At 56.1% G+C, this 26,989-nt stretch overlaps 1 protein-coding gene across 1 annotated transcript; it reads right to left on the reverse strand.

Moving 5' to 3' along the window:
* Window positions 1-1,725: 1,725 nt before the first annotated feature.
* ZWILCH (zwilch kinetochore protein) lies at window positions 1,726-25,419 on the reverse strand. Its single transcript, XM_032975866.2, has 17 exons — window positions 24,154-25,419; window positions 22,308-22,347; window positions 21,521-21,834; window positions 21,059-21,309; window positions 20,513-20,592; window positions 20,179-20,349; window positions 19,394-19,465; window positions 18,541-18,634; window positions 14,944-14,993; window positions 13,424-13,532; window positions 12,304-12,383; window positions 11,498-11,684; window positions 10,959-10,987; window positions 10,395-10,531; window positions 9,481-9,576; window positions 8,413-8,519; window positions 1,726-3,802 (listed from the first exon to the last, which is right to left on the reverse strand). The coding sequence occupies exons 1-17, from the start codon at window positions 24,195-24,197 to the stop codon at window positions 3,717-3,719; spliced, it is 1,947 nt and encodes a 648-aa protein (XP_032831757.2). The 5' UTR covers window positions 24,198-25,419; the 3' UTR covers window positions 1,726-3,716.
* Window positions 25,420-26,989: the final 1,570 nt, after the last annotated feature.

Genomic DNA, 26,989 nt, shown 5'->3' on the forward strand with positions numbered 1-26,989 from the left:
AGCGATGGCCCAGCCATGGCCCAGCCATCGCTGGCGAGCCACGGCAGCTGCCTCCGCCCGCCTTCTACCTGCGCTGTTTAAAAGCCCCACGGCCACCACTTTGCTGGGCTGCTGTGGTGGCCCGGGTGGCTTTTGAGAAAACAAAATGAGGCTCATGGGCTTTCGCTGGTAAAATAAACATTTTAGTTTTATTTGCGTTTGTTTTGAGTGATTTGTTTACCTACGCTACACTTTGCACCCTAGATCGTGTTTTTGTGCCGTTTTTCAGAATCATAATATATAGTGGAGGAACCCGATGTGCTGTGAAGCTCTTTATCACAGATGTCCAGGAGTCGGTTTGTTGTTGTGACGTTCTGACCCTGTGCCCCGACTGGACATCTATGAAAAAAAAGCTTCAGAGCTCATCGGATTTCTTCCTCCAGTATAAATAAACAACTCGGATTCTGTTGCCGAGGCCACAACGACCTAAAACCTCGGTTGTCGTTCGTGGAACAGCAGCAACACCCCCCCCCCTCCACGGCACACACGCGGCGTGGTGGAGACAATCCGGGAGCGCTTCCTCTCAATCCTCGTGCAGGAGTAACATGAGCAGCAGCAGCAGCATCCGACTTGGGCCGCTCGCGAGCAGCGGGTGGCCACGCTGGAGTCAGCGGGAGCCACCCGGGCCGCTCGCGAGCAGCGGTTCCAGTCGAACGCTGCTGCCGTTGTTGTAACACAGAATCTGGGGGGGGGGGGGGTTGTGATGATGCCTCCGGGAAGGCAACGACAGATTTCCCACCATGGCAGCTCCCACCTCCTCAACAAGCGGGGCGGATCCTGGGCATACCGGGACAGGTGCCAACACTTACCCACAGATGACCAAACCCCACCCCCACGCATTGTGGTCAGGGCAGCAGAGAGGGAGGTGGGGTGGGGTGGGGGGCAGCGGCGTAGGATGTAGCGAGTGGGTAGTGCAGGCGAGTGGGTAGTGCAGGCGGTGCAGCTGCGCCAGGGGTCCACGGGCCGGAGAGGCCCGATCGTGAGACGGTGGGGCACAACCCCCCCACCCACCAATGTCATTCCTTGTACCGGGGGCCGTGCCGCGGCCACGTTGCGCCACCGGGCCTCAGGGCGAGGTGTGGCAGGCGGGGCAGTTCGTCCGCAGCCTCAGATACAAGGCGGGGCGGGACCCAGAGAAGGTCAAGCGGGGCACTGGGAGGGCCCTTAGCTGGCATGTTGACTGCTGTTCGTAATCCGTACGCAGGAAGGAGGCCCAGGGTCCCCAGAGACAATGCAGAGGCGGCCCAGCCCCTGGTGGGCGCCTCCGACCCCAGGGTTCTGGGTTGCGGAGGGGATGTGGCCCAAGATTGGTGTCCCCATACTTACAGTGCCAGATCATCCTCGGAGCAAAAGTCGCTACAAATGTAGTAGCTACGGGCCCCGCACTTTTAAGGGCCCCGCGCTAAACGCTTTCAAGCTATCAATTCCGGTTCAGTAATTCTGCACTTGCTCTATTACTACAGTACTATACCGCCTTCAACTTTTATGAACGACTGGGTGTTTAAGGTGAGCGATTTGTCGTATTATCTGGCTGTTTAGCAAATGAAAAAATACAATTGCTTTACTGTGCAAGTTACAAATGTGTTTTAGTATTTGTGGCTTAAAATAAAATGTAACATACGCTACAGGCTCCGCACTAGCTTAATCCGGCACTGCATACTTCACCAAAACACGCACACATCGCCATCCCGTGCAAATCAGTTTTAATGGGCATCGGCTACGTTCAACGCGGAGGTTCTTGTGGCCTGCGTCTGGGATGGCGTAGCCTCCCGTCTGGGATGGTGTGGCCTCCCGTCTGGATGGTGTGGCCTCCCGTCTGGGATGGTGTGGCCTATCCGTCTGGTATGGTGTGGCCTCCCGTCTGGGATGGCGTGGCCTCCCGTTTGGGATGGCGTGGCCTCCCGTCTGGGATGGTGTGGCCTCCCGTGTGGATGGTGTGGCCTCCCGTCTGGGATGGCCTCCCGTCTGGATGGTGGCCTCCCGTCTGGATGGTGTGGCCTCCCGTCTGGGATGGTGTGGCCTCCCGTCTGGGATGGTGTGGTCTCCCGTCTAGGATGGTGTGGCCTCCCGTCTGGGATGGTGTGGCCTCCCGTCTGGAATGGTGTGGCCTCCCGTCTGGGATGGCGTGGCCTCCCGTCTGGGATGGCGTGGCCTCCCGTCTGGGATGGTGTGGCCTGTCCGTCTGGGATGGTGTAGCCTATCCGTCTGGGATGGTGTGGCCTCCCGTCTGGGATGGTGTGGCCTCCCGTCTGGGATGGTGTGGCCTCCCCGTCTGGGATGGCATGGCCTCCCGTCTGGGATGGCGTGGCCTATCCGTCTGGGATGGTGTGGCATAACCGTCTGGGATGGTGTGGCCTCCCGTCTGGGATGGTGTGGCCTCCCGTCTGGGATGGTGTGGACTATCCGTCTGGGATGGTGTGGCCTCCCGTCTGGGATGGTGTGGCCTCCCGTCTGAGATGGTGTGGCCTCCCCGTCTGGGATGGTGTGGCTTCCCGTCTGGGATGGTGTGGCCTCCCGTCTGGGATGGTGTGGCCTCCCGTATGGGATGGTGTGGTATATCCGTCTGGGATGGCGTGGCCTCCCGTCTGGGATGGTGTGGCCTCCCGTCTGGGATGGTGTGGCCTATCCGTCTGGGATGGTGTGGCCTCCCGTCTGGGATGGTGTGGCCTCCCGTCTGGGATGGTGTGGCTTCAGCCGAAGGCAATCTGGTGTTTGGCCATGAGAACATCTCTCCGTGTCCGTGGGATTAAAAATGTTATTCATATATATTTTTTATTCAGGAGTCATTAAGAAAGTCTGTGAGGGATCTTTTCCATTCCGACCTCGCAGAGCAGCGCCACACACCCCCCCTCCCCGCGTTGCAGAACGGAACCCACAGAAGCGGATATCACAGAGCTACCTCTGAGATCCCTTCATCAAGCAACCCTCTGGCCTACAGTCGGGGGGAGGGGGCAGCGCTTCTCTAGACACTCTAACATCACAGAGAGGAATGTTTTTCGCGTGATGGTCGAATGCGATATATCGATATATTTTAATTCCCAACGCTGGAATTCAACAAAATCTAAGTGCAAAACCGCATTTAACGCGCAGTCATTTGTTAATGTGCTGAGACCATCAAGTGACTGTGGATGCATATTGAGCCTATATGGGTCTCTGTATGAGTCTATAGGTTTGTGTGCGAGTCTGTGGGTCTCAGCGTATTTAAGTGAAGGCCGGCCTGAGACCATCATTAGATTTACACTGGGGAACCCAGTTTAATCACGAGCGTTTAAGGAAAGAGAAACCTAGTGTTTGTGGGAGGAGCCAAGTGTTTGTGGGAGGAGCCGAGTGTAATGTGGGAGGGGGCAGGTGTTTGTAGGAGGAGCCGAGTGTTTCAGAGGAAGGCGAGTTTTTGTGGGAGGAGCCGGGTGTTTGTGAGAGGGGCCGGGTGTTTGAGAGGGGCCGGGTGTTTGTGGGAGGGGCCGGGTGTTTCAGAGGAAGGCAAGTGTTTGTGGGAGGAGCCGAGTGTTTGTGGGAGGGGCCAGGTGTAGTTGGGAGGAGCCAGTTGTTTGTGGGAGGAGCCGAGTGTTTCAGAAGGCGATTGTTTGTGGGAGGAGCCGAGTTTTGTGCGAGGAGCCAGGTGTTTGTGGGAGGAGCCAGGTGTTTGTGGGAGGAGCCGAGGGTTTTGGGAGGGGGAGCTATGAGAACAGGACGTGCGTGCACCAGAAGTGCGTGACGTAGCAGTGCGGCTCCTCGCTCTCCTCTCCGGTCCCCAGGGCAGTGTCTGCAGCAGAGAGAACGCAGCAGCAGCAGAGAGAACACAGCAGCAGCAGAGAGAACACAGCAGCAGCAGCAGAGAGAACACAGCAGTAGCAGCAGAGAGAACACAGCAGCAGCAGAGAGAACACAGCAGCAGCAGAGAGAACACAGCAGCAGCAGAGAGAACACAGCAGCAGCAGAGAGAACACAGCAGCAGCAGCAGAGAGAACACAGCAGCAGCAGAGAGAACACAGCAACAGCAGCAGAGAGAACACAGCAGCAGCAGCAGAGAGAACACAGCAGCAGCAGCAGCAGAGAGAACACAGCAGCAGCAGCAGAGAGAACACAGCAGCAGCAGCAGAGAGAACACAGCAGCAGCAGCAGAGAGAACACAGCAGCAGTAGCAGCAGCGGGCATCAGCATCGCGGCCGGAACGACGACGACGCGGCCAGAATGATGGCGCGGCCGGTACAAGACAAACAGAACACAGTCGGAGCAAGACAGCTTAATAATTCAGATGGGACAACACAGCCGGAATGACACACAACACAACACAGACGGAATGACACACAACACAACACAGACGGAATGACACACAACACAACAACACAGCCGGAATGACACACAACACAACAACACAGCCGGAATGACACACAACATAACACAGAAGGAATGACACACAACACAACACAGACGGAATGACACACAACACAACAACACAGCCGGAATGACATGCAACAACACAGACGGAATGATACACAACGCAACACAACACAGTCGGAATGACACAAGGCAACAACACAGCCGGAATGACACAACAACACAACACAGTCGGAATGACACAACACAACAACACAGCCGGAATGACACAACGCAACACAACACAGTCGGAATGACACACAACGCAACAACACAGCCGGAATGACACACAACACAACACAACAACACAGCCGGAATGACACACAACACAGCCGGAATGACACACAACACAACAACACAGCCGGAATGACACAACACAACAACACAGCCGGAATGACACAACACAACAACACAGCCGGAATGACACACAACGCAACAACACAGCCGGAATGACACACAACACAACACAGTCGGAATGACACAACAACACAGCCGGAATGACACACAATGCAACACAGCCGGAATGACACACAACAACACAGCCGGAATGACACACACCACAACAACACAGCCGGAATGATACACAACACAACAACAGCCGGAATGACACACAACACAACAACACAGCCGGAATGATACACAACACAACAACACAGCCGGAAAGACACACAACACAACAACTCAGCCGGAATGACACAACACAGCCGGAATGACACACAACACAACAACACAACCGGAATGACACAACAACACAGCCGGAATGACACACAACACAACACAGCCGGAATGACACACAACACAGCCGGAATGACACACAACACAACAACACAGCTGGAATGACACACAACACAACAACACAGCCGGAATGACACAACGCAACAACACAGCCGGAATGACACACAACGCAACAACACAGCCGGAATGACACACAACGCAACAACACAGCCGGAATGACACACAACGCAACAACACAGCCGGAATGACACACAACGCAACAACACAGTCGGAATGACACACAACACAACACAGCCGGAATGACACACAACGCAACAACACAGTCGGAATGACACACAACGCAACAACACAGTCGGAATGACACACAACACAACACAGTCGGAATGACACAACAACACAGCCGGAATGACACACAATGCAACACAGCCGGAATGACACACAACACAACACAGCCGAAATGACACACAACACAACACAGCCGGAATGACACAACACAACAACACAGCCGGAATGACACACAACGCAACAACACAGCCGGAATGACACACAACGCAACAACACAGTCGGAATGACACACAACACAACACAGCCGAAATGACACACAACACAACACAGCCGGAATGACACAACACAACAACACAGCCGGAATGACACACAACGCAACAACACAGCCGGAATGACACACAACGCAACAACACAGCCGGAATGACACACAACGCAACAACACAGTCGGAATGACACACAACACAACACAGCCGGAATGACACACAACGCAACAACACAGTCGGAATGACACACAACACAACAACACAGCCGGAATGACACACAACACAACACAGCCGGAATGACACACAACACAACACAGCCGCAATGACACACAACGCAACAACGCAACAACACAGTCGGAATGACACACAACACAACACAGCCGGAATGACACACAACGCAACAACACAGCCGGAATGACACACAACACAGCCGGAATGACACACAACGCAACAACACAGCCGGAATGACACACAACACAACAACACAGCCGGAATGACACACAACGCAACAACACAGCCGGAATGACACAACGCAACAACACAGTCGGAATGACACACAACACAACAACACAGCCGGAATGACACAACGCAACAACACAGCCGGAATGACACACAACACAACAACACAGTTGGAATGACACACAACACAACACAGTCGGAACGACACAACAACACAACACAGTCGGAATGACACACAACGCAACAACACAGCCGGAATGACACAACGCAACAACACAGCCAGAACGACACAACAACACAACACAGCCGGAATGACACACAACACAACAACACAGTCGGAATGACACAACGCAACACAGCCGGAATGACACAACACAACAACACAGCCGGAATGACACACAACACAACAACACAGCCGGAATGACACAACGCAACAACACAGCCAGAATGACACACAACACAGCCGGAATGACACACAACACAACAACACAGCCGGAATGACACAACGCAACAAAACAGCCGGAACGACACAACAACACAGCCGGAATGACACACAACACAACAACACAGTCGGAATGACACACAACACAACAACACAGTCGGAATGACACACAACACAACAACACAGCCGGAATGACACACAACACAGCCGAAATGACACAACACAACACAGCCGGAATGACACACAACGCAACAACAGAGCCGGAATGACACAACAACACAGCCGGAATGACACAACACAACAACACAGCCGGAATGACACACAACGCAACAACACAGCCGGAATGACACACAACGCAACAACACAGTCGGAATGACACACAACACAACACAGCCGAAATGACACACAACACAACACAGCCGGAATGACACAACACAACAACACAGCCGGAATGACACACAACGCAACAACACAGCCGGAATGACACACAACGCAACAACACAGCCGGAATGACACACAACGCAACAACACAGTCGGAATGACACACAACACAACACAGCCGGAATGACACACAACACAACAACACAGTCGGAATGACACACAACACAACAACACAGCCGGAATGACACACAACACAACACAGCCGGAATGACACACAACACAACACAGCCGCAATGACACACAACGCAACAACGCAACAACACAGTCGGAATGACACACAACACAACACAGCCGGAATGACACACAACGCAACAACACAGCCGGAATGACACACAACACAGCCGGAATGACACACAACGCAACAACACAGCCGGAATGACACACAACACAACAACACAGCCGGAATGACACACAACGCAACAACACAGCCGGAATGACACAACGCAACAACACAGTCGGAATGACACACAACACAACAACACAGCCGGAATGACACAACGCAACAACACAGCCGGAATGACACACAACACAACAACACAGTTGGAATGACACACAACACAACACAGTCGGAACGACACAACAACACAACACAGTCGGAATGACACACAACGCAACAACACAGCCGGAATGACACAACGCAACAACACAGCCAGAACGACACAACAACACAACACAGCCGGAATGACACACAACACAACAACACAGTCGGAATGACACAACGCAACACAGCCGGAATGACACAACACAACAACACAGCCGGAATGACACACAACACAACAACACAGCCGGAATGACACAACGCAACAACACAGCCAGAATGACACACAACACAGCCGGAATGACACACAACACAACAACACAGCCGGAATGACACAACGCAACAAAACAGCCGGAACGACACAACAACACAGCCGGAATGACACACAACACAACAACACAGTCGGAATGACACACAACACAACAACACAGTCGGAATGACACACAACACAACAACACAGCCGGAATGACACACAACACAGCCGAAATGACACACAACACAACACAGCCGGAATGACACACAACGCAACAACAGAGCCGGAATGACACAACAACACAGCCGGAATGACACAACACAACAACACAGCCGGAACGACACAACAACACAGCCGGAATGACACACAACACAGCCGGAATTACACACAACACAACAACATAGCCGGAATGACACAACACAACAACACAGCCGGAATGACACACAACACAACAACACAGCCGGAATGACACACAACACAACAACACAGTCGGAATGACACACAACACAACAACACAGCCGGCATGACACAACAACAGAGTGGGAGGAGGTGGCCGGTGAGCGGGGGGCGTCGGCCGTACCAGCGTGGTGTTTGCCGGGCGGCTTGGTCGACATCATCCACACGCTGCGGGCCTCACCAGCGCCCTGGGCGCTCGCCACCACCACGCGCCACACCACTGGCTGCTCCCTGCTCCGGAGCATCCGTTGACGACGGTCACACGGCCACGCAGACGGACGACACGTTGCACAAGCCACGTCACGGGACGCTCGCCGTAACAACAACGACAACGACAGCAGCAACAACAACAGCTACAACGACGGCAACTGCCGCCAACTCAGCGGGGGCGACGTCGCCACGGCGCACGTGCCGGGCTAGGTGCACCTAGAGGCCGTCGATTTGAATTGTCGAAGGCTATGGCTGCTGACAGAAGGTCGCGGGATAGACCCAGGTGCCACGGGCTGACTGCTGTGCCAGGCTAGGTGTCGGAGGTCACAGGTCACACCCCAAGTGCCATGGGCTGACCGAGCGAGATGACCGGCAGCTGCACCGCCTGTGCCCACCACTTTGCCGTCCGGCGCTCCGCTCGTTGTTGCGAGCACCCCCTTTGATTCTGCACCACAACAACAACAATAACAAGGGCCGCCTTTCGCCACTAAGTGGCAGTGACGTCACCACGGCGCATGTGCCAGGCCAGGTGCACTTTGGTGGTGAGTGGTAGTGTTGTGGGGGTAGTGGTAGAGTCGTGGAGTGACATGGGCAGTGGTGGGGAGTGTGTAGAGACATGGGGAGTGGTGGGGAGTGGTGGGGAGTGATAGTCATCGGAGTATATGTTGGTGAGAGATGGTGAATGTTGATGTTATTTGAGAATTGGTGAGTGGCAGAGCGTGATTGGTCGAGTCGGCAAGTGCGTGTGTCTGTGAGTGGGAGCATCGGTGAGTGCGAATGAGCGTTGATAGCATTGGTGAGTGTTGGTGAGTGGCGGCGAGCATGGGTGATAGTCGGTGAGCGTGGGCGAGTGGTTGCGAGTGCTGGCGAGCGTGGGTGGGGAGCGTGGGTGGGGAGCGTGGGTGGGGAGCGTGGGTGGGGAGCGTGGGTGGGGAGCGTGGGTGGGGAGCGTGGGTGGGGAGCGTGGCTGCCGCTCGCTCACGTGTGCAGCAGCTGGCGCACGGTGGAGGGGTTGATCGCGAGGTGGAAGCAGCGTACGGGGTCCAGCGCGTGGTCACGGTAATACTGCAGAACCATCCTGGGCACGGGGGGGGGGGGGCACAGGGGGACACGGGGGATGGGGAACACGGAGGATGGGGGGCACGGGGAGGAGAAGGACAGGTGAGGGGCAGGTGAGCACTTGTGGGGTCAAGGAGAGCAGGTGATGGGCATGGAGGGACAGGTCACGTGAGGTCAGGTGAGTGAGGGCGAGTGAGTGAAGGTGAGTAAGTGAGGGCAGGTGGTTGAGGGTGGTTGAGGGTGGTTGAGGGTGAGTGAGGGTGAGTGAGGGTGGGTGAGGGTGAGTGAGGGTGAGTGAGGGTGGGTGAGGGTGGGTGAGGGTGAGTGAGGGTGGGTGAGGGTGGGTGAGGGTGAGTGAGGGTGGGTGAGGGTGAGTGAGGGTGAGTGAGGGTGGGTGAGGGTGGGTGAGGGTGAGTGAGGGTGAGTGAGGGTGAGCGAGGGTGGGCGAGGGTGAGTGAGGGTGGGTGAGGGTGAGTGAGTGAGGGTGAGTGAGTATGAGTGAGGGTGGGTGAGGGTGAGTGAGGCTGGGTGAGTGAGTGTGAGTGAGGGTGAGTGAGTGAGGGTGAGTGAGGGTGAGTGAGTGAGGGTGAGTGAGGGTGGGTGAGTGAGGCTGAGTGAGTGAAGCTGGGTGGGTGAGGGTGGGTGAGGCTGGGTGAGTGAGGGTGGGTGAGGGTGAGTGAGGCTGGGTGAGTGAGTGAGGCTGGGTGAGTGAGGCTGAGTGAGTGAGGGTGAGTGAGGGTGAGTGAGTGAGGTTGGGTGAGTGAGGGTGAGTGAGGCTGGGTGAGTGAGTGAGGCTGGGTGAGTGAGTGAGGGTGGGTGGTTGAGGGCACGTCGCACGTGGTGAAGAAGAAGAGCTGCTCGTGCGGCGGGTGCAGCACGGAGCGGTAGGTGGCCACCAGCTCGAGCGCGTGGTGCAGCTGGTGCAGACGCTGCACCTGGTCCTGCACATCGCCCCAGCCCGACACATAGTGATCCTGCACCAACAGAGGTACCATCATCAGCACACGCATCATCAACGCACCTCTGGTTAGCACAGTAAGCTACGTACGGTGCGAAAGAAGTTCAACATAAATTTGTACATAACCATACGGGTCAACCCCTTATCAGTGCCTCCTACCTTATTACAGACCAATTCAGACCTTATTGGTCACCCCATGTCCCTTATAAATCTCAACCTTCATCCTACACAAAAGTCCCATCACAAGGGAGAAACACAAACGAATAGACTAATTTTTTTTTGGCCCGTATTGAAACGGCTGTACGCCGATTGGACCTGAAAAGTCAATTTCCCTGTACAAGAATACGGGGTAAACCGTACGGGTTTACAGGTGTGGCATAACCATGGCGCAATCGGAACGGACCAAAGTGTTATTGCCGTTTGTCGTGTCTATGTAGACACACCAGGTAGTTGAAAGTGGTCAGCTCTTGTCCTGCGAACACGGAGAGAGAGAGAGAGACAGATGGAAATTACTCGCCGAGACAACACAGAGGGAGCACTCAGAGAGATGATTTCGGGGATCCCCAAGGTTTCCCCCCACCCACCCCCTCGTGCGCCGTGCTGGCCTTCACGGGCGCTAGCCAAAAGCACTTTCCCCAACTTTAGTCACACGTGACGGGTGCAGAGCTTTGTACGTTCTCCCCCTGTTCTGCACGGGTTTCCTACGGTTCCCTCCCACAGCGAAAACCTACACAGAGTGGGACTGGCATTGGCGTTACGAATAGCAGCGGCGGCAGCAGCATCGCCCCCCCCACCCCTCCCCCCCCTTCCTGCATAAAAAAAAACACAACTTGGCAGGACCCTCCTGAGAAATAGTCTTGAGGGCTCGGCGAGGCTTTGGCTCGGTGGCCGCGCGGAGTCCCAGGAATGGTTTAACGCCACGCCAGAGAGAGCCCCGCAAGGAGCGGGCGGGCGGACGCGGCGACCGGTGGCGTGGTTCTACCGAGGAAGTAGTGGATGTAGTCACGGCGCAGCTTCTCCAGGCCAATCTCCAGCAGCAGCTGCACGGGCGCCAGCCCCGCCAGCGGCACCGGCTCCACTGCCACCACCGCGGCGCCGCCGATGCCGCCACCGCTCTCCAGAGACCGCTGCACCACGCGGCTTAGCTGGCTCGCGCTGTCGCGGTGAGTCTGGGTAACCGCGGCGAGGGGGGGGGGAGGTGGGAGGTCAGCAGAGGTCACGGGGTGAAGCAGCAGGGGTCAAGGGTGAACGTGTATGTGCGAGTGAAAGCGTGTGAGCGACAGTGTGTGAGTGGCTAGTAGGGAGCACAGGAGGTGCATCTGTTGGTCATCTCGGTCAACCCATGGCACCTGGGCCTGTCCCGTGACCCTCCTGTCGGCGAGCCTTCCACACTTCACGTGGCCACAACGTGTACCTAGCCTGGCACAAGCGCTGTGGTGACATCACTGCCAATTAGTGGAAAACAGGCAGCTGTTCGTGATGGGGGAGTGGTGCTGTGGCTGTTCAGCGCACTGCGCTACGAACCGTGCAACCACGAGTTCAATTCCTGCTCACAGCCAACACCAGTGATGCATATCCGAACGAGGCGATTCAGTCTTATACGAGTACATGACGAGGTGTGTAAACAGCACTGGGGAGACGAAGGCTGGGCGTGATGCTGGCCACGCACACCCTTGCGTGCCGCGCCGGCCTGTACAGGTGCTGCTAATCGCTAACACCACTTGCCCCGATGGCTACACGGGGGATCTTTGTCCTTGTGCGAGAGAGAGGCAGAGGGGGGCGACTGACCCACGGCTGGATGTCACCGCGCTCCAGGCTCTGCAGGACCAGGCGGAGGCACTTGACCAAGTCGGAGTAACCAGAAATGGCTGTGACACATGCACGCACGGAGACACGCGCACACAGACATCACACACATCACGTGTGTCATTTCCGCACCTCCGATGAGCTATGTATAGTGCGAAAGATGTTCAGCATACACACATCACACACAAATAACAAACATGCATAGTAGGCACAGGAGGCATCCGACTCATCAGCCTTGCCTGTGTCCCACCACTGATGTTCATCTCCAGTGGGGGCGGAAGCCTCCACACCACCACCACCATTCCACGCCTCCCACTGATGGGGGAGGCGAGCCCACTAAACCCTGGGACTCGCAGCTTCCCACACCTCGCCACCGCGTTCCCACTCCCACCCATCATTCTTTTGTTCAGTACAACAGCAACAGCCGTTGTTTTGCCAGTACGTGGTGGTGACATCACCACTGTGCTCGTGCCAGGCTAGGTGCACCTTGAGGGCACATAAAGCATCGAAGGCTCGCCGGCAGGAGGTCACGGAACAGACCCAGCTGCCATAGGTTTACAGACTGAGATGACTTGCGGATGCACCACCTGTGCATCCTACTGTGCCACCTCGCTGCGTGTTATCCGCCGGGCGCTCCGCTCGTTGTTGTGAACGTCGCTCCCCAGCCCTCCGTTGTTGTTGGAGGGCAAATGCCTATAACTGCCCAGTAGCATCCTTCAAGAGCCTCCTCCAGAGGTCGATCTTGGCACCGCTGGTAACAGCCATCAGGAAGTCCACTCCAGATCCTCCTGCACCCCATCAGTTCCATCTCTTCTCTAGACCATGCTGTGCCCATTTAGCGCCATCTATCCAGCCAAACGTAAGCCTGCTTGAACATTCGGTGGCTGGACATGCGTCTACACACTCAAGACGCACACTCACACATGCGCACACTCACATGCACACACTCGCACACGCGCGCACACACACGCACACACACGCGCACTCCCATCCACATCGCTCTGGGCAGCACGAGGCCGTTCTACCCAGATTTACATCCAGCGCCACTCAACCGGCGTCGTACAGTTTGTCGGCCAGGGTTAAGGAGTCAGGGGTCACGTACCGGACTTGACCTTGACCCAGAGCTGCTCGGTGAAATCGAGGTCGCTACGCTTGGGCACGGCAGACGCCAAGATGATGGCGTCCACCGAGGTGCTGCCCCCCCGCGACTCCTGATTCATCGCCATAGAAACGACACGCAGGCACACGTTGGGGTGGGTGGGGTCGATGCCATCACCGCTCGTGACCACGCAGCCACCACTCCTCATTGCTCGTGGGATCGCGATCGGTATGGCACCTTTATTATTATTATTTACCACGATTCCGCTTGTTCAACCGAGCAGAGAGGCTCGCCGAGTCTCAGGAGTCTTTGTCGGGAGGGTGCTGTCAAGTTTCCGCAGCAGGGGACGATGTTGCTGCTGTGCGAGATCTCGATTTGAGTGACTTTTTTTTTAATTCGGGAATGTGGTTTGGCCAAGACCACCAGTTCCACTGGGCGTGTGGGTTTAGCTATGGGAGGAGGAAAGCGGAGAACCCGGAGGAAACCCACACGGAACAGGGGGAGAGAACACACAACTCGGCAAAGCACCCGTGTCGGGAATCGAACCCAGGTCCAACTTGCTGTGAGGCTGCCCTGCTTTACACAACCACTAGCTTTACTACTCGGCTTCGCCCGAGACTTGGATTCTTGTCTTGGATTAATACACGGCCTACGCGGAGGGGGTGGGGGGGGGATGCGTGACGTCAGCAGGCCACGTGTGAGTGACATCACAGATGTGACGTCACCGCTCAATTGCCGTGCAAAATATATCCATTATTGCGCCCCCCCCCCCAAAAAAATAATATACAAAAGTCTATTTTTATACTTTTTGCATTGTGTACAGTCTGGAAGCTACCCACATGCCAAATTTCAAGTTTGTTGCATGTCGGGAAGTATGCTAAGCATTTCGAACAGACACACATTCACAAATTTCCCTTATTTATATATATAGATATTAAGCTGGGTTACAGCCAGCCTCACACACACTGGCACAGGGCAGACAAAGACCCCGGACGTGTAGCCTTGAACAGGCTGTTGGGGCAAGTACCACCTGTGAAGGCCGGCACGGCTCACAAGCGGGAGGTGTGGCCTGCACCACGCACGGCCGCCTTTGTCTCCCCAGTGCTCTGACGTTTACAGCCCACACTGGGTTCTCATTTGAGGCCGAGTCAACCTAGCGGAGCCCCAGGCCCACTTCGGATAATCTCCACCGGTGCTGTCCGTGATCGGGAATCGAACTCGGGTGGCTGGGTAACGTTGCCCGGTGCCCTAACCACTGCGCCACCACTCCCACACCGCCGAACACAACAACAACCGGCGTTCACCACTAAGTGGCGGTGACGTCACCACGGCGCCTGTGCCATGCTAGGTGCACAATGAGGCCACGTGAAGTGTCGAAAGCCCGCGAGCGGGAGGACCGACCACACGCGCGCGCGCACACACACATACACCGAGGGTACACGCAGACGGGTACACGCACACACAACTGCGGGCGTACCGACGCACCCGACGCGGAGTGTAACGCGGTAACGCGAGCGCGTTACCTCCTCCGTCACCTCCGGGGTCTGTGGGAAGTTCTGGCCGCTCTTCATCTCTGCGAACGAGGAGAGAGGCGGCCGGCGCCGGGGGTCAACGGGGGTTCACGCACGGGAACCGCCACCCTCCCACGGTGTGGGTGGTTGTGCATGGGTGTCCGTGTGCAAAGGAGCGGTGGCGCAGCGATTGGCGCACCACGCTACGAACCCGCGCGACACGCGTTCCCGATTCCCCCTCAGGATGACAGTGGAGGATATTTGAACCGGTCCTGGGCCTCCGCTGCGGTCGACTCAGCCTTTAAAATGAGCACTGGGAAGACAAAGGCGGCCGGGAGGGGGGTGGTGCTGGCCATCCACCCTCTCGTGTGCCGCGTCGGCCTTCGTAGATGCTCGGCCTCAAAGGCTACACGGGGGGTATATGTGTGTAGGGCGGTGTGGCGATATGTGTGACCATGTGTGTGTGTGTGGGGGAGTGTTGAAGATGGTTGGCGTGAGGACAATGGAGCATAGTGTATTAGTGCGTGTGGGGTTGGTGGTGCGTGCTGTATGTGTGCAGGTGTATTTGATGTGTATATGGGTGAGTGCAGTGTGTACAGGTGTGTGGGGCGCCGCGGTGGTGAAATGTTAACTACCTTGCCAGATATACAGGAGGTTATGGGTAAGATCCCGACCCTACGCATGTATACACGGAGTTTGCATGTTTTCCCCGTGATCGTGTTGATTTTCTCCAGGACCTCTGGTTTTTCACTCCACATTTAGAATCAACATTTGGCTGCTATTAATGTCCACGCGATAAGCCACTTGGTTGAGCTATCATTTGTGGCCAGGACGCTTCTGAAAAAGAGCTTTATAGATCATTGGGCCTTACCTGGAAAAATAGTAAATAATGGTAGTGTGGTCGGTGTTTGGTGGGTGGATGCATGTGTTAGGTGTAGTGTGTCAGTGTGGTGGGTGGATGTGTGGTGGTGTGATGGTGTGGTGGTTTGTGTGGTGTGTCAGTGCGGTGCTGTGTGTGGTGGGTGGGTGTGTGGGGGTGTGTGGTGTGACGGTGTGTGTGGTGGTGTGACCGTGGTGGTGGTGGCATGACGGTGTGGTGGTGGTGTGACGGTGTGTATGGCAAGTCATAGTAACTGCCCGTCGTTGTTTATGCTCCCCGAGGGGGTGGATGGAAGGGGAGGGGGTTCAGTCCCCTGGCTCCGTCAAACTGGGTTTGGCCGGGAGAGACGTCACCGACGTCACCGCCGTCCCCCCGGCACCCTGCGGTCCGTGCACGTCGCCCACTGCGCACTCCTCCGAGCTTCTCTGCTCGCGACGCCGACGGTGGAGTGGGAGGCACGGTCAGCCCCCCCTCCCCCCCACCACCAGGACCGGAGCCCCTTCGCCGGCACGGCGCCGGACGCCGCCGCGCCCCAGAGGGCCACGGCTCCAGCGGCACGCGAGCCTCTCGGCCGACGGCGTCGCTCGCAGCGACCCCGCGGTTGTGAACGTGAAGAAGGTCCCCCGTGCAGCCTACACGGCAAGTGCCGTCGGCGAGCAGCGCATACCAATGTCGGCACGACGCACCTACGAGGGGGTGGTTGTGTGGACAAGGCCACGCGCTCACCGGCCGCCTTTGTCTCCCCAGTGACGATTTTTACACAGGTCCGTCCCGTGGCCTCCTGCCAGCGAAACCATCGGCGATTTACGTGCCCGTACAGTGCACCTAGCCTGGCACAAGCTCCCTGGCGACGTCACATGGTGGTTGTTGTGTGTGTAGGTGTGTAATTGGTGTGTGTACGCGCGTAATGGATGTGTGTGTTTATAGGTGGGTGGGTGTAATGGGTGTGTGTGTGTAGGTGGGTGGGTGCAATAGGTGTGTGTGTGTAGGTGGGTGGGTGTAATGGGTGTGTGTACGTGGGTGTGTGTAGGTGGGTGTGCGTAAGGGGTGTGTGTGTGTAGGTGGGTGTACGTAATGGGCGTGTGTGTAGGTGGGTGTATGCGTGTGTTCATAGGCTACATGGGATCTTTGTCTTCGTGTGTGGGTGTGTCATGGGTGTGTGTGTGTACAGGAGGGTGTATGTGTGTGTGTGTGTATAGGAGGGTGTCTGTGTGTGTATAGGTGGGTGTGTGTGTGTAAGTGGGTGTGTGGGTATAGGAGGGTGTCTGTGTAGGTGGGTGGGTGTGTGTACAGGAGAGTGTGTGTGTAGGAGGTTGGCACAGTAGGGGGCACAGGTGGTGCTTCAGCCAGTCATCTCAGTCATCTTAGTCAGTCGACCCGTGGCACTTGGGTCTGCCCCGTGACCTCCTGCCAGCGGGCGTTCGACACTTCACGTGGCCTCAAGGTGCACATGGCCTGGCACAAGCGTCGTGGTGACGTTACCGAATGGCGGTTTTTGTGTGTGTGTACAGGAGGGAGGGTGTGTGTGTAGGTAGGTGTGTAATGGGTGTAATGTGTGTGTGTAGGTGTGTGTGTGTAGCTAGGTGTGTGTACAGGAGGGTGTGTGTGTGTAGGTGGGTGTGTGATGGGTGTGTGAAGGTGGGTGTGTATGTGTAGGTGTGTGTGTGTACAGGAGGGAGGGTGTGTGTGTGTGTGTGCACGTGGACCTGACACCCACGCCCTCCCTGCCCTAACATCACTGGGCAGGTACACTGGCCAGGCGCTGGGCCGTGACGACAGCGCCACCTCGCGATGAGTGGCGGCTACTGGCGGGTGTGGTTATGGCAGAGGTGGCGGTGGTGTCGTTAATGATTGTGGTGGTGGCGGTTGTGGTGATGGCGGTTGTGGTGATGGCGGGTGTGGTGATGGTGGGTGTGGTAATGGCGGGTGTGGTGATGGCAGAGGTGGCGGTGGTGTCGTTGATGATTGTGGTGGTGGCGGTTGTGGTGATGGCAGGTGTGGTGATGGTGGGTGTGATGATGGCGGGTGCGGTGATGGCGGGTGTGATGATGGCGGGTGCGGTGATGGCAGAGGTGGCGATGGTGTCGGTGATGATTGTGGTGGTGGCGGTTGTGGTGATGGCGGTTGTGGCGGTTGCGGTGATGGCGGTGATGGTGGCGGTTGTGGTGATGGCGGTGGTGTCGGTGATGATGGTGGCGGTTGTGGTGATGGCGGTGGTTGGCGGCGGTGATGATGGTGGCGGTTGTGGTGATGGCAGTGGTGGTGTCGGTAATGATGGTGGTGGTTGTGGTGATGGTGCTGATTTTGAAGCTCATGTTATCAGCAGCAGTTGAGGTGCTGCTGTCGATGATTGGTGATGTGGCTGTTCTAAGCGATGGTGTTGGTGTTGTTAGTAGTGGTGGTGTTGTTGTTAACGTATATTAGCATAGGTGTTTTGTTGATCTATCGCTGTGCGATTATGTTGTTCGTGATGTTGCTTATAACGATGTTGTTATTGTTGGTGCTGATGACGATGTTAGTATTGTTGTTGATGATGGTATCAGTATTGTTGTTGTTGACGATGTTAGTATTGTCATTGTTGATGACATTATTGTTGTTGACGATGTTCGTATTGTTGTTGTGGTTGTTTTGATGACGATGTTTGTATTGTTGTTAGTATTGTTGTGGCTGATGACGATGTTAGTATTGTTGTTGTTGTTGATGATGATGTTAGTATTGTTGTTATTGACCTTCGAGCAGCGAGCCCACGATTTCGCTCGCAGGCCGCGTCTCCAGCACCTCGGGCCACTCCATCTCCCCCGTGCGCAGGCCCCGCGCCAGGGCCTAGCCCACACCAACACACACAGGGGTACCCGCTCATAGGGGGTCCTCATTCACAGGGGTCGTTGCTCACAGGGATCCCTCGCTCACAGGTGTACCCACACTCAATCACGCAGCGACTCGGACACACACATTCTCATATGTAGCACTGTGCTAACCACTGTGCCACCGCTCTCCACACACACACACACTCTCACACTGCCTCCCACAAGGACAAAGATCCCCCTCATAGCCTTAAGCGGACTTTTGGGACAAGTGCTGTTAGCGAGCACCTATGAAGGCCGGGGTGTGTGGCCAGCACCATGCCCAGCCACCTTTGTTTCCCTAGTATACGAGGTTTAAACACCGGGACCAGGTACTCATTTGACGCCGAGTTGACCTAGGGGAGGCCCGGGACCGGTTAAATTAACCGTCACCGGTGTTGGCCGCGAGCGGGAATCAAACTCGGGTCACCGGGTTCGTAGCGCAGTGCGCTCTCCACTACGCTACCGAAGGCAATAATCCCCGTGTAGCCTCAACAGACTCTTGGGGCAAGTGCCGTTAGCGAGCAACCATGAAGGCCGGCACGGCGCACGAGCGGGTGGGGTTGGCCAGCACCACGGTCGGCCCGCCAATGTCTCCCCAGCGGCGATGTTCACACGCGCCACCAGGTAACTAATTTGAGGCCGAGTCGACCTAGGGAAGGAGGCCCAGGACCGGCTCAGATAATCGTCACGGGTGTTGCGACCCCGCTGCCCCCCCCCGCCACCCTCGCACACGCACCAGCAGGAAGTCGAGCTCGCGGTAGAGAGAGAAGGCCGGGCTCCGTGGGTCGCCGGGCTCGACGCGCAGAAGCTGCACCCCGCACACACGCACACGAAAGACAACGATCCCCCCGTGTAGCCCACACGGGCTGTTGGGACAAGTGCCGTTCGCGAGCACAGTGCTTATGAATGCTGGAGCGGCGCACCTACGAGGGGGTGGTGTGGCGAGTACCTTCGGGGGGGTGGTGTGGCAAAGACCACGACGCCCAGCCGCCTTTGTCTCCCCAGTGCTGATGTTTAACTCCCCGCACCAGGTACTCATTTGAGTCGAACCCAACCAAGTGGAAAAGGTTCAGATTATAATCCGTCACTGGTGTTGGCCGTGAGCAGCAATCAAACTCTGGTTGCCACTAAGCAAAGATCCCCCTTGTAGCCTTAACAGACTGTAGGAGCAAGTGCTGTTAGCGAGCACCTATGAAGGCCGGAACGGCATACGAGGGGGTGGGTGGCCAGCACCACGCCCAACCGCCTTTGTCTCCCCGGTGGCGATGTTTACACACCGCACCGAGTCGACCTAGGAGAGGCCCAAGATCGGTTCAGATAACCGTCACTTGTGTTGGCCGTGAGCGGGAATGGAACTCGGGTCGCCGGATTCATGGCGCAGCGTAGCGCTAACCGCTACACCACTCGCTCCCCACACACACACTCATCGAGGGTGGGACGATGTCAACGCGTGACACAGCCTCACCAGGGCCTGGACCCTAACCAGGGTCCCCCGACGCCCTCACCGAGTCCCCCGCTCACCAGGGTCCCCGTAGCGTCGGCGGGCGGAGGCTGGCCCAGCTGGGCCACGCGGCTCCAGGTGAAGTCGAGCAGGAGGCTGCTCTGAGCCTCGGGGCCGGCCAGCGGTGCTGTCGAGTCCAGCGCGACGTTGGCGCCAAATACATCGTACCGCACGTACGCACGCGTCTTCACCTGCTCGCACGCACAGTCACACGCGCGCAGTCACGCACGCATGCACACGCGTGCAGTGGCACGCACAGTCGCACGCACACGCGCAGTTACACATGCGCAGTCACACATGCGCAGTCACACGCGCGCACATTCGGCAGGAGTGCGGTGCGGCGTGGCTCCTCACCGCACTGGTGTGGTGTCTCTGCTTGTGGGCATCGCACAGCTTGTCCAGGGCGGGCAGTGCCACACGGCGTGGTACAGGCCCTGCTCAAACACAAACACGTCTGTGTGGGCACGCGTTGTGCGCGTGCCCACGACCGCTCCATGGGGAGCAGTAGCGTGGCGGTTAAACGCTACGAAGCTGGCGACCCGGGTTCGAATCACGGCCACAAACACCGGTGACGATTATCTGAACTGGTCCTGGTCCTCCCCTAGGTTGACACAGTACCCTGGTGCAGTGTGTAAACATCGCCCACTAGGGAGACAAAAGCGGCCGGGCGTGGTACTGAGCACCCACCCCCTCGTGTGCTGTTCCGGCCTTCATAGGTGCTCGCTAACAGCACTTGCCCCAACAGTCTGTTCAAGGCTATAGGTGTCATGTATCAAACAAAGATGTAAACAAAGATGTCACACAGGAGTATCATACGTCACACTTGAGTCACACACACACACGTATGACACAGGAGTCACACACACATACACGTCACACACAGGCGTCACTACATCCCACCTTGGCACGTGGCTGTGTAGAGCGTGACTCCTTCGGCGCTACGCTGACCTTTGCCCTGAGCCTGAACCCTGGCTCGGCCCTTCGACCCCGGCGCCCCCAGGATGGGCACGGCCCCGAGCCAGCACGTCCCCTCGGGGTCTGCGGCATCACACGCCACCCACAGGGGCGGCAGGGCTCCCGCAGCGCCCTCGCGCAGGCGGCCAGGGGGCCCGCAGGGGTCCTGAGCCAGCATGTACCACGAGACGAGCCGCCTGCGGGGCAGAGGGGGCAGCAGGAACGGCGATGACGATGACAACGTTGACGATGCGTTGTTAGCAGAGCGGGTGTTAGCGAGTGCCTACGAAGGCCGGAACGGCACACAAGGCGGTGGCTGCCCAGCGCCATGCCCGGCCCGCCTTTGTCTCCCCGTTGGCGTGCCGATGTACAGACGCCGTACGGGGTATGCACACGCGCGGAACTCACCGCGCGACCGACAGGGGGAGGGCGAACGAGTCGGGGGCGGCCGGGCACTCCTGCTCCGACAGGCGACGGGGGCTGGGGAGGGGGCCGCCCGTTGCGGGGCTCTCCAGCCCGGATGCATCGGTGTCGTTGTTGTCGTCCCCGCCCGGCCCCCCCGGCCCCCTGAACTTGGGGGGTCCGGCGGCCGGGTCCCCCTGCTCCTCCTTCGCGTCGCGTCTCTCGGCCAGCAGCACCGCTCGGCCGGCCGCGTCGCCCACGAGGCTCAGCGGGTGAGACTCGTCGTCCGACACCACCAGCAGCCGCACGGTGACGTCGTCCTGCACCGGCACGGAGAGAGGCCCGCACTCACCACGGCCACTCACCGCCACCACTCACCACACGGTGACACCGACATCACTCACCATCACCACATGGTGACACCGTAACTCACCAACACTATCACCACACGGTGACACCCACACTCACCACCGCCACTCATCATCACCACACGGTAACACCAACACTGACCACACCACCACTCACTATCACCACATGGTGACACCCACACTCACCACCACCACTCACCATCGCCACACAGTAGCACCGACACTAACCACCACCACTCACCATCACCACTACTCGGTGGAGTGACAGAGGTTGAGAAGCAAGCGCGTTACGGAATACAGTATGGCAATATAAAGACTGGCGGTGCAGTATGTATATACGCCGAGCTCACTGCTCATGGTGGACACTTCCCATGGTGGACACCGGTGGCATTTGACCCCCGCTCGCCCGGCGAGGCGCTACTCACCTTAAACAATGTTGCTCTTTGCGGCTGCTCCTCGCTGACCCTGGAACCGGAACATCAGCATCTTAGGGGCCATCACGGAGGAACTCACCACATCACCGCATCGCCAGGAATACCGAGACCCGGCCACGTGACACGCCGTGGCGGGATCTATAGCGGCAGCATGGGATCTATAGTGGCGTCTGCTGCGAGTGAACAGCAATTTTTGTCAAGGTTCATACCGTACACAACACCGCCACAGTATTCACCAGGGCGTCCTCTGGAATTCGAACCGTGAACCCCTGCTGAGGCTGTAAGAGGAGCCCAGGGACAGCCGATTCGAGTTGATTTTGTGTAACCAGGCGGAGATAACTCAAGAGACCGCGATATTCAAAACTGTCGTCTCATTTGCAAGAGTGGGTGAGTATTTGGCCGCTATAAATTTCCAAGTAATACTAATTATTATATAGCGGATTTTTTTTCAAGGATCTCAAAAACGCTGTACAGGACACAGCAGCAGCAGACACTCAGCATAAAATTGTATTTTTTTATTACATTTAAAACATCAATTAACTAATCTAAACGTTTAATAAGGGGAAGCGTATGAATAGTTTAATAGGCATTTTTTTTTAAATGTCCAGACTTCGTTGAGTTATCATTTGTGGCCAGGTCGCTTCTACAAAAAGAGCTATCGATTATAGCCCAGTGGGCCTTACCTGGTAAAGTAAAAAAACACATGTGTACAGTTTAGTTTTTTCGAATTTGTGGGTGTCAGTGAAATGTTGAGATAATTGAATGAGTGGGTGATTGAGATGGTGAGTGGGTGAGCCAGATGGTGAGCGAGATGGTGAGTGGGTGATTGCAATGGTGAGTGGGTGAGTGAGATGGTGAGTGGATGAGTGAGATGGTGCGTGGGTGAGTAAGTGAGATTGTCAGTGGGTGAGCGAGTGTGTATGAGATGGTGAGTGAGATAGTGAGCGAGATGGTGAGCGAGATGGTGAGTGAGATGGTGAGATAGTGAGCGAGATGGTGCGTGGGTGAGCGAGATGGTGAGCGAGATGGTGAGTGGGCGATTGCGATGGTGAGTGGGTGAGTGAGATTGTCAGTGGGTGAGCGAGTGTGTGTGAGATGGTGAGTGAGATAGTGAGCGAGATGGTGAGCGAGATGGTGAGTGAGATGGTGAGATAGTGAGCGAGATAGTGAGCGAGATGGTGCGTGGGTGAGTGAGATTGTCAGTGGGCGAGTGAGATAGTGAGCGAGACGGTGAGCGAGATGGTGAGTGGGTGAGCGAGATGGTGCGTGGGTGAGTAAGTGAGATTGTCAGTGGGTGAGCGAGTGTGTGAGATGGTGAGTGAATGAGTGAGTGAAATGGTGAGATAGATGGTGAGTGAGATGGTGAGTGAGTTGGTGAGTGAGATAGTGAGCGAGACGGTGAGCGAGATGGTGCGTGGGTGAGTGAGATTGTCAGTGGGTGAGCGAGTGTGTGAGATGGTGAGTGAATGAGTGAAATGGTGAGCGAGTGGGTGAGTGAGATGGTGAGTGGGTTAGTTCAAGTTGATATTGCGCGTGACCAGGCGAGGACTCTAAGAGACCAGAACGGAGTTTCATTCGCACGAGCGAATGAAGCACAAATAGCAATCAGAACAACAATAAAACAGCAACTGCGTGCTCATATCAGAAATTCATTGTAAGAAAAATGTTTTGCACAAACGTAAAATAATCGTGGTGTATCATGCGGCTCGGTCAGATTCTGTTTGCGCCGATCACAGGTACGTTTTTAATTGCAGGACTGCGAATGAGGTGTTCCACACAGCAGGGACCCGTCCATGCTAACGCGGAGTGGGCACCCGCCAGATACACTGCCCCTCACCTGCGCAGGAACTCGCAGAAGACGGCTGCGTCCTCAAACGCCATGACTCCTACGGCCCACTCTCCCCTCCCTCTCTCCAGAGTCTCTCCCTGCCGTCTCTACTCTCCCCCGGCTCTCCCCAAGTGCAGCTCGTCTCTCCTCTGCGCTCGTCACTACCACGGCTGCTCTCCGCTCTCTCTGAGACTCTCTCTGTGGCTCTCTCTGTGACTCTCTCTGTGGCTCTCTCTGTGGCTCTCTCTGAGGCTCTCTCTGAGGCTCTCTCTGTGACCCTCCCCGCGTCTCTCTCTGTGGCTCTCTCTGAGGCTCTCTCTGTGACTCTCCCCGCGTCTCTCTCTGTGGCTCTCTCTGTGACTCTCCCCGCGTCTCTCTCTGTGATTCTCCCCGCGTCTCTCTCTGTGACTCTCCCCGCGTCTCTCTCTGTGACTCTCCCCGCGTCTCTCTCTGTGACTCTCCCCGCGTCTCTCTCTGTGACTCTCTCCGCGGCTCTTTCTGTGGCTCTCCCTGCGTCTCTCTCTGGCTCTTTCTGCGTCTCTCTCTGTGACACTCCCCGCGTCTCTCTCTGCGTCTCTCTCTGTGACTCTCCCCGCGTCTCTCTCTGTGACTCTCCCCGCGTCTCTCTCTGCGTCTCTGTGACTCTCCCCGCGTCTCTCTCTCTGCGTCTCTCTCTCTGTGGCTCTCCCCGTAACTTCACGTTTCCCGCCAAGCGCCTCGTGAACTCAGCCGCGCTTTCGCGAGCCAGGGCCTCGCACAGATTCGCGTTACCAGGGGGACGGTCATTCGCAATCGGAATTGAACCACACCGCGGTTTCCTTTCCTCGCCTCTGCTAAGAAATAAAAGGACAATATGAATTAAAAAACACAAATCCCGCGTCTTCTCATCGCAGCGCGAGCCGAGGGATTCCATCGATTTAATCACAGCTCACACGATCCGCTATCGATCATGAACACCGCGCGAATCGGCTCCGCTCCAAATATCCGCTACGTGTGCCAGCGCTGGGTCCGTTATTTTAACGATTAATCGATTCCCCGACTCGTGATCGATTAACTCCCATCACCGCAATGTGACCAGCGGGGTGAAGTATAATCAAACAAGCACCCCGCCCACTCTCCGTATGGATGGACAACCCGGCGGTGGACTGACAGAGAGGGATTGTAAACGACTCGTTTATTGCAATAAACCTCACGATACAACATCGCGTGGAATCGTGTGACGCCGATTCGAATGGAGCCGATTCACATACCTCAAACAGTGTCACGTACCTTGTCAACCCATACAGTGTCACGTACCTTGTCAACCCATACAGTGCCACGTACCTTGTCAACCCATAGTGTCACGTATCTTGTCAACCCATACAGTGTCACGTACCCTGTCAACCCACACAGTGTCACGTACCTTGTCAACCCATAGTGTCACGTACCTTGTCAACCCATAGTGTCACGTACCTTGTCAACCCATACGGTGTCACGTACCTTGTCAACCCATACAGTGTCACGTACCCTTGTTAACCCATACAGTGTCACGTACCTTGTCAACCCATACGGTGTCACGTACCTTGTCAACCCATACGGTGTCGCGTACCTTGTCAACCCATAGTGTCACGTACCTTGTCAACCCATAGTGTCACCTACCTTCTCAACCCATACAGTACCACGTACCTTGTCAACCCATAGTGTCACGTACCTTGTCAACCCATACGGTGTCACGTACCTTGTCAACCCATACAGTGCCACGTACCTTGTCAACCCATACAGTGTCACGTACCCTGTCAACCCATACGGTGTCACGTACCTTGTCAACCCATAGTGTCACGTACCTTGTCAACCCATACGGTGTCACGTACCTTGTCAACCCATACAGTACCACGTACCTTGTCAACCCATACAGTGCCACGTACCTTGTCAACCCATAGTGTCACGTACCTTGTCAACCCATACGGTGTCACGTACCTTGTCAACCCATACAGTGTCACGTACCTTGTCAACCCATACGGTGTCACGTACCTTGTCAACCCATAGTGTCACGTACCTTGTCAACCCATAGTGTCACGTACCTTGTCAACCCATACAGTGTCACGTACCCTGTCAAACCATACAGTGTCACGTACCTTGTCAACCCATACAGTGTCACGTACCTTGTCAACCCATACAGTGTCACGTACCTTGTCAACCCATACAGTGCCACGTACCTTGCCAACCCATACAGTGCCACGTACATTGCCAACCCATACAGTGTCACGTACCTTGTCAACCCATACAGTGCCACGTACCCTGTCAACCCATACGGTGTCACGTACCTTGTCAACCCATAGTGTCACGTACCTTGTCAACCCATACAGTGTCACGTACCCTGTCAAACCATACAGTGTCACGTACCTTGTCAACCCATACAGTGTCAGGTACCTTGTCAACCCATACGGTGTCACGTACCTTGTCAACCCACACAGTGTCACGTACCTTGTCAACCCATACAGTGTCACGTACCTTGTCAACCCATACAGTGTGACGTACCTTCTCAACCCATACGGTGTCACGTACCTTGTCAACCCATACAGTGTCACGTACCTTCTCAACCCATACATTGTCACGTACCTTGTCAACCCATACAGTGTCACGTACCTTGTCAACCCATAGTGTCACGTACCTTGTCAACCCATACGGTGTCACGTACCTTGTCAAACCATACAGTGTCACGTACCCTGTCAAACCATACAGTGTCACGTACCTTGTCAACCCATACAGTGTCACGTACCTTCTCAACCCATACGGTGTCACGTACCTTGTCAACCCATACAGTGTCACGTACCTTCTCAACCCATACATTGTCACGTACCTTGTC

Source organism: Petromyzon marinus, chromosome 57, assembly GCF_048934315.1.
Source record: "Petromyzon marinus isolate PM22_M1 ecotype Great Lakes invasive population chromosome 57, UKy_Petmar_22M1.pri1.0, whole genome shotgun sequence".
NCBI classification, from domain to species: Eukaryota; Metazoa; Chordata; class Hyperoartia; order Petromyzontiformes; family Petromyzontidae; genus Petromyzon; species Petromyzon marinus.

Coding starts and splice junctions, on each gene's coding strand:
- ZWILCH (XM_032975866.2), bottom strand. CDS start 24,197: ATGGCGTTTGAGGACGCAGCCGTCTTCTGCGAGTTCCTGCGCAG. Junction 19,466..20,178: donor CCGACGCTACGGGGACCCTG/GTGAGCGGGGGA, acceptor TGCGGGGTGCAG/CTTCTGCGCGTCGAGCCCGG. Junction 10,532..10,958: donor TGACCACTTTCAACTACCTG/GTGTGTCTACAT, acceptor CTGTTGGTGCAG/GATCACTATGTGTCGGGCTG.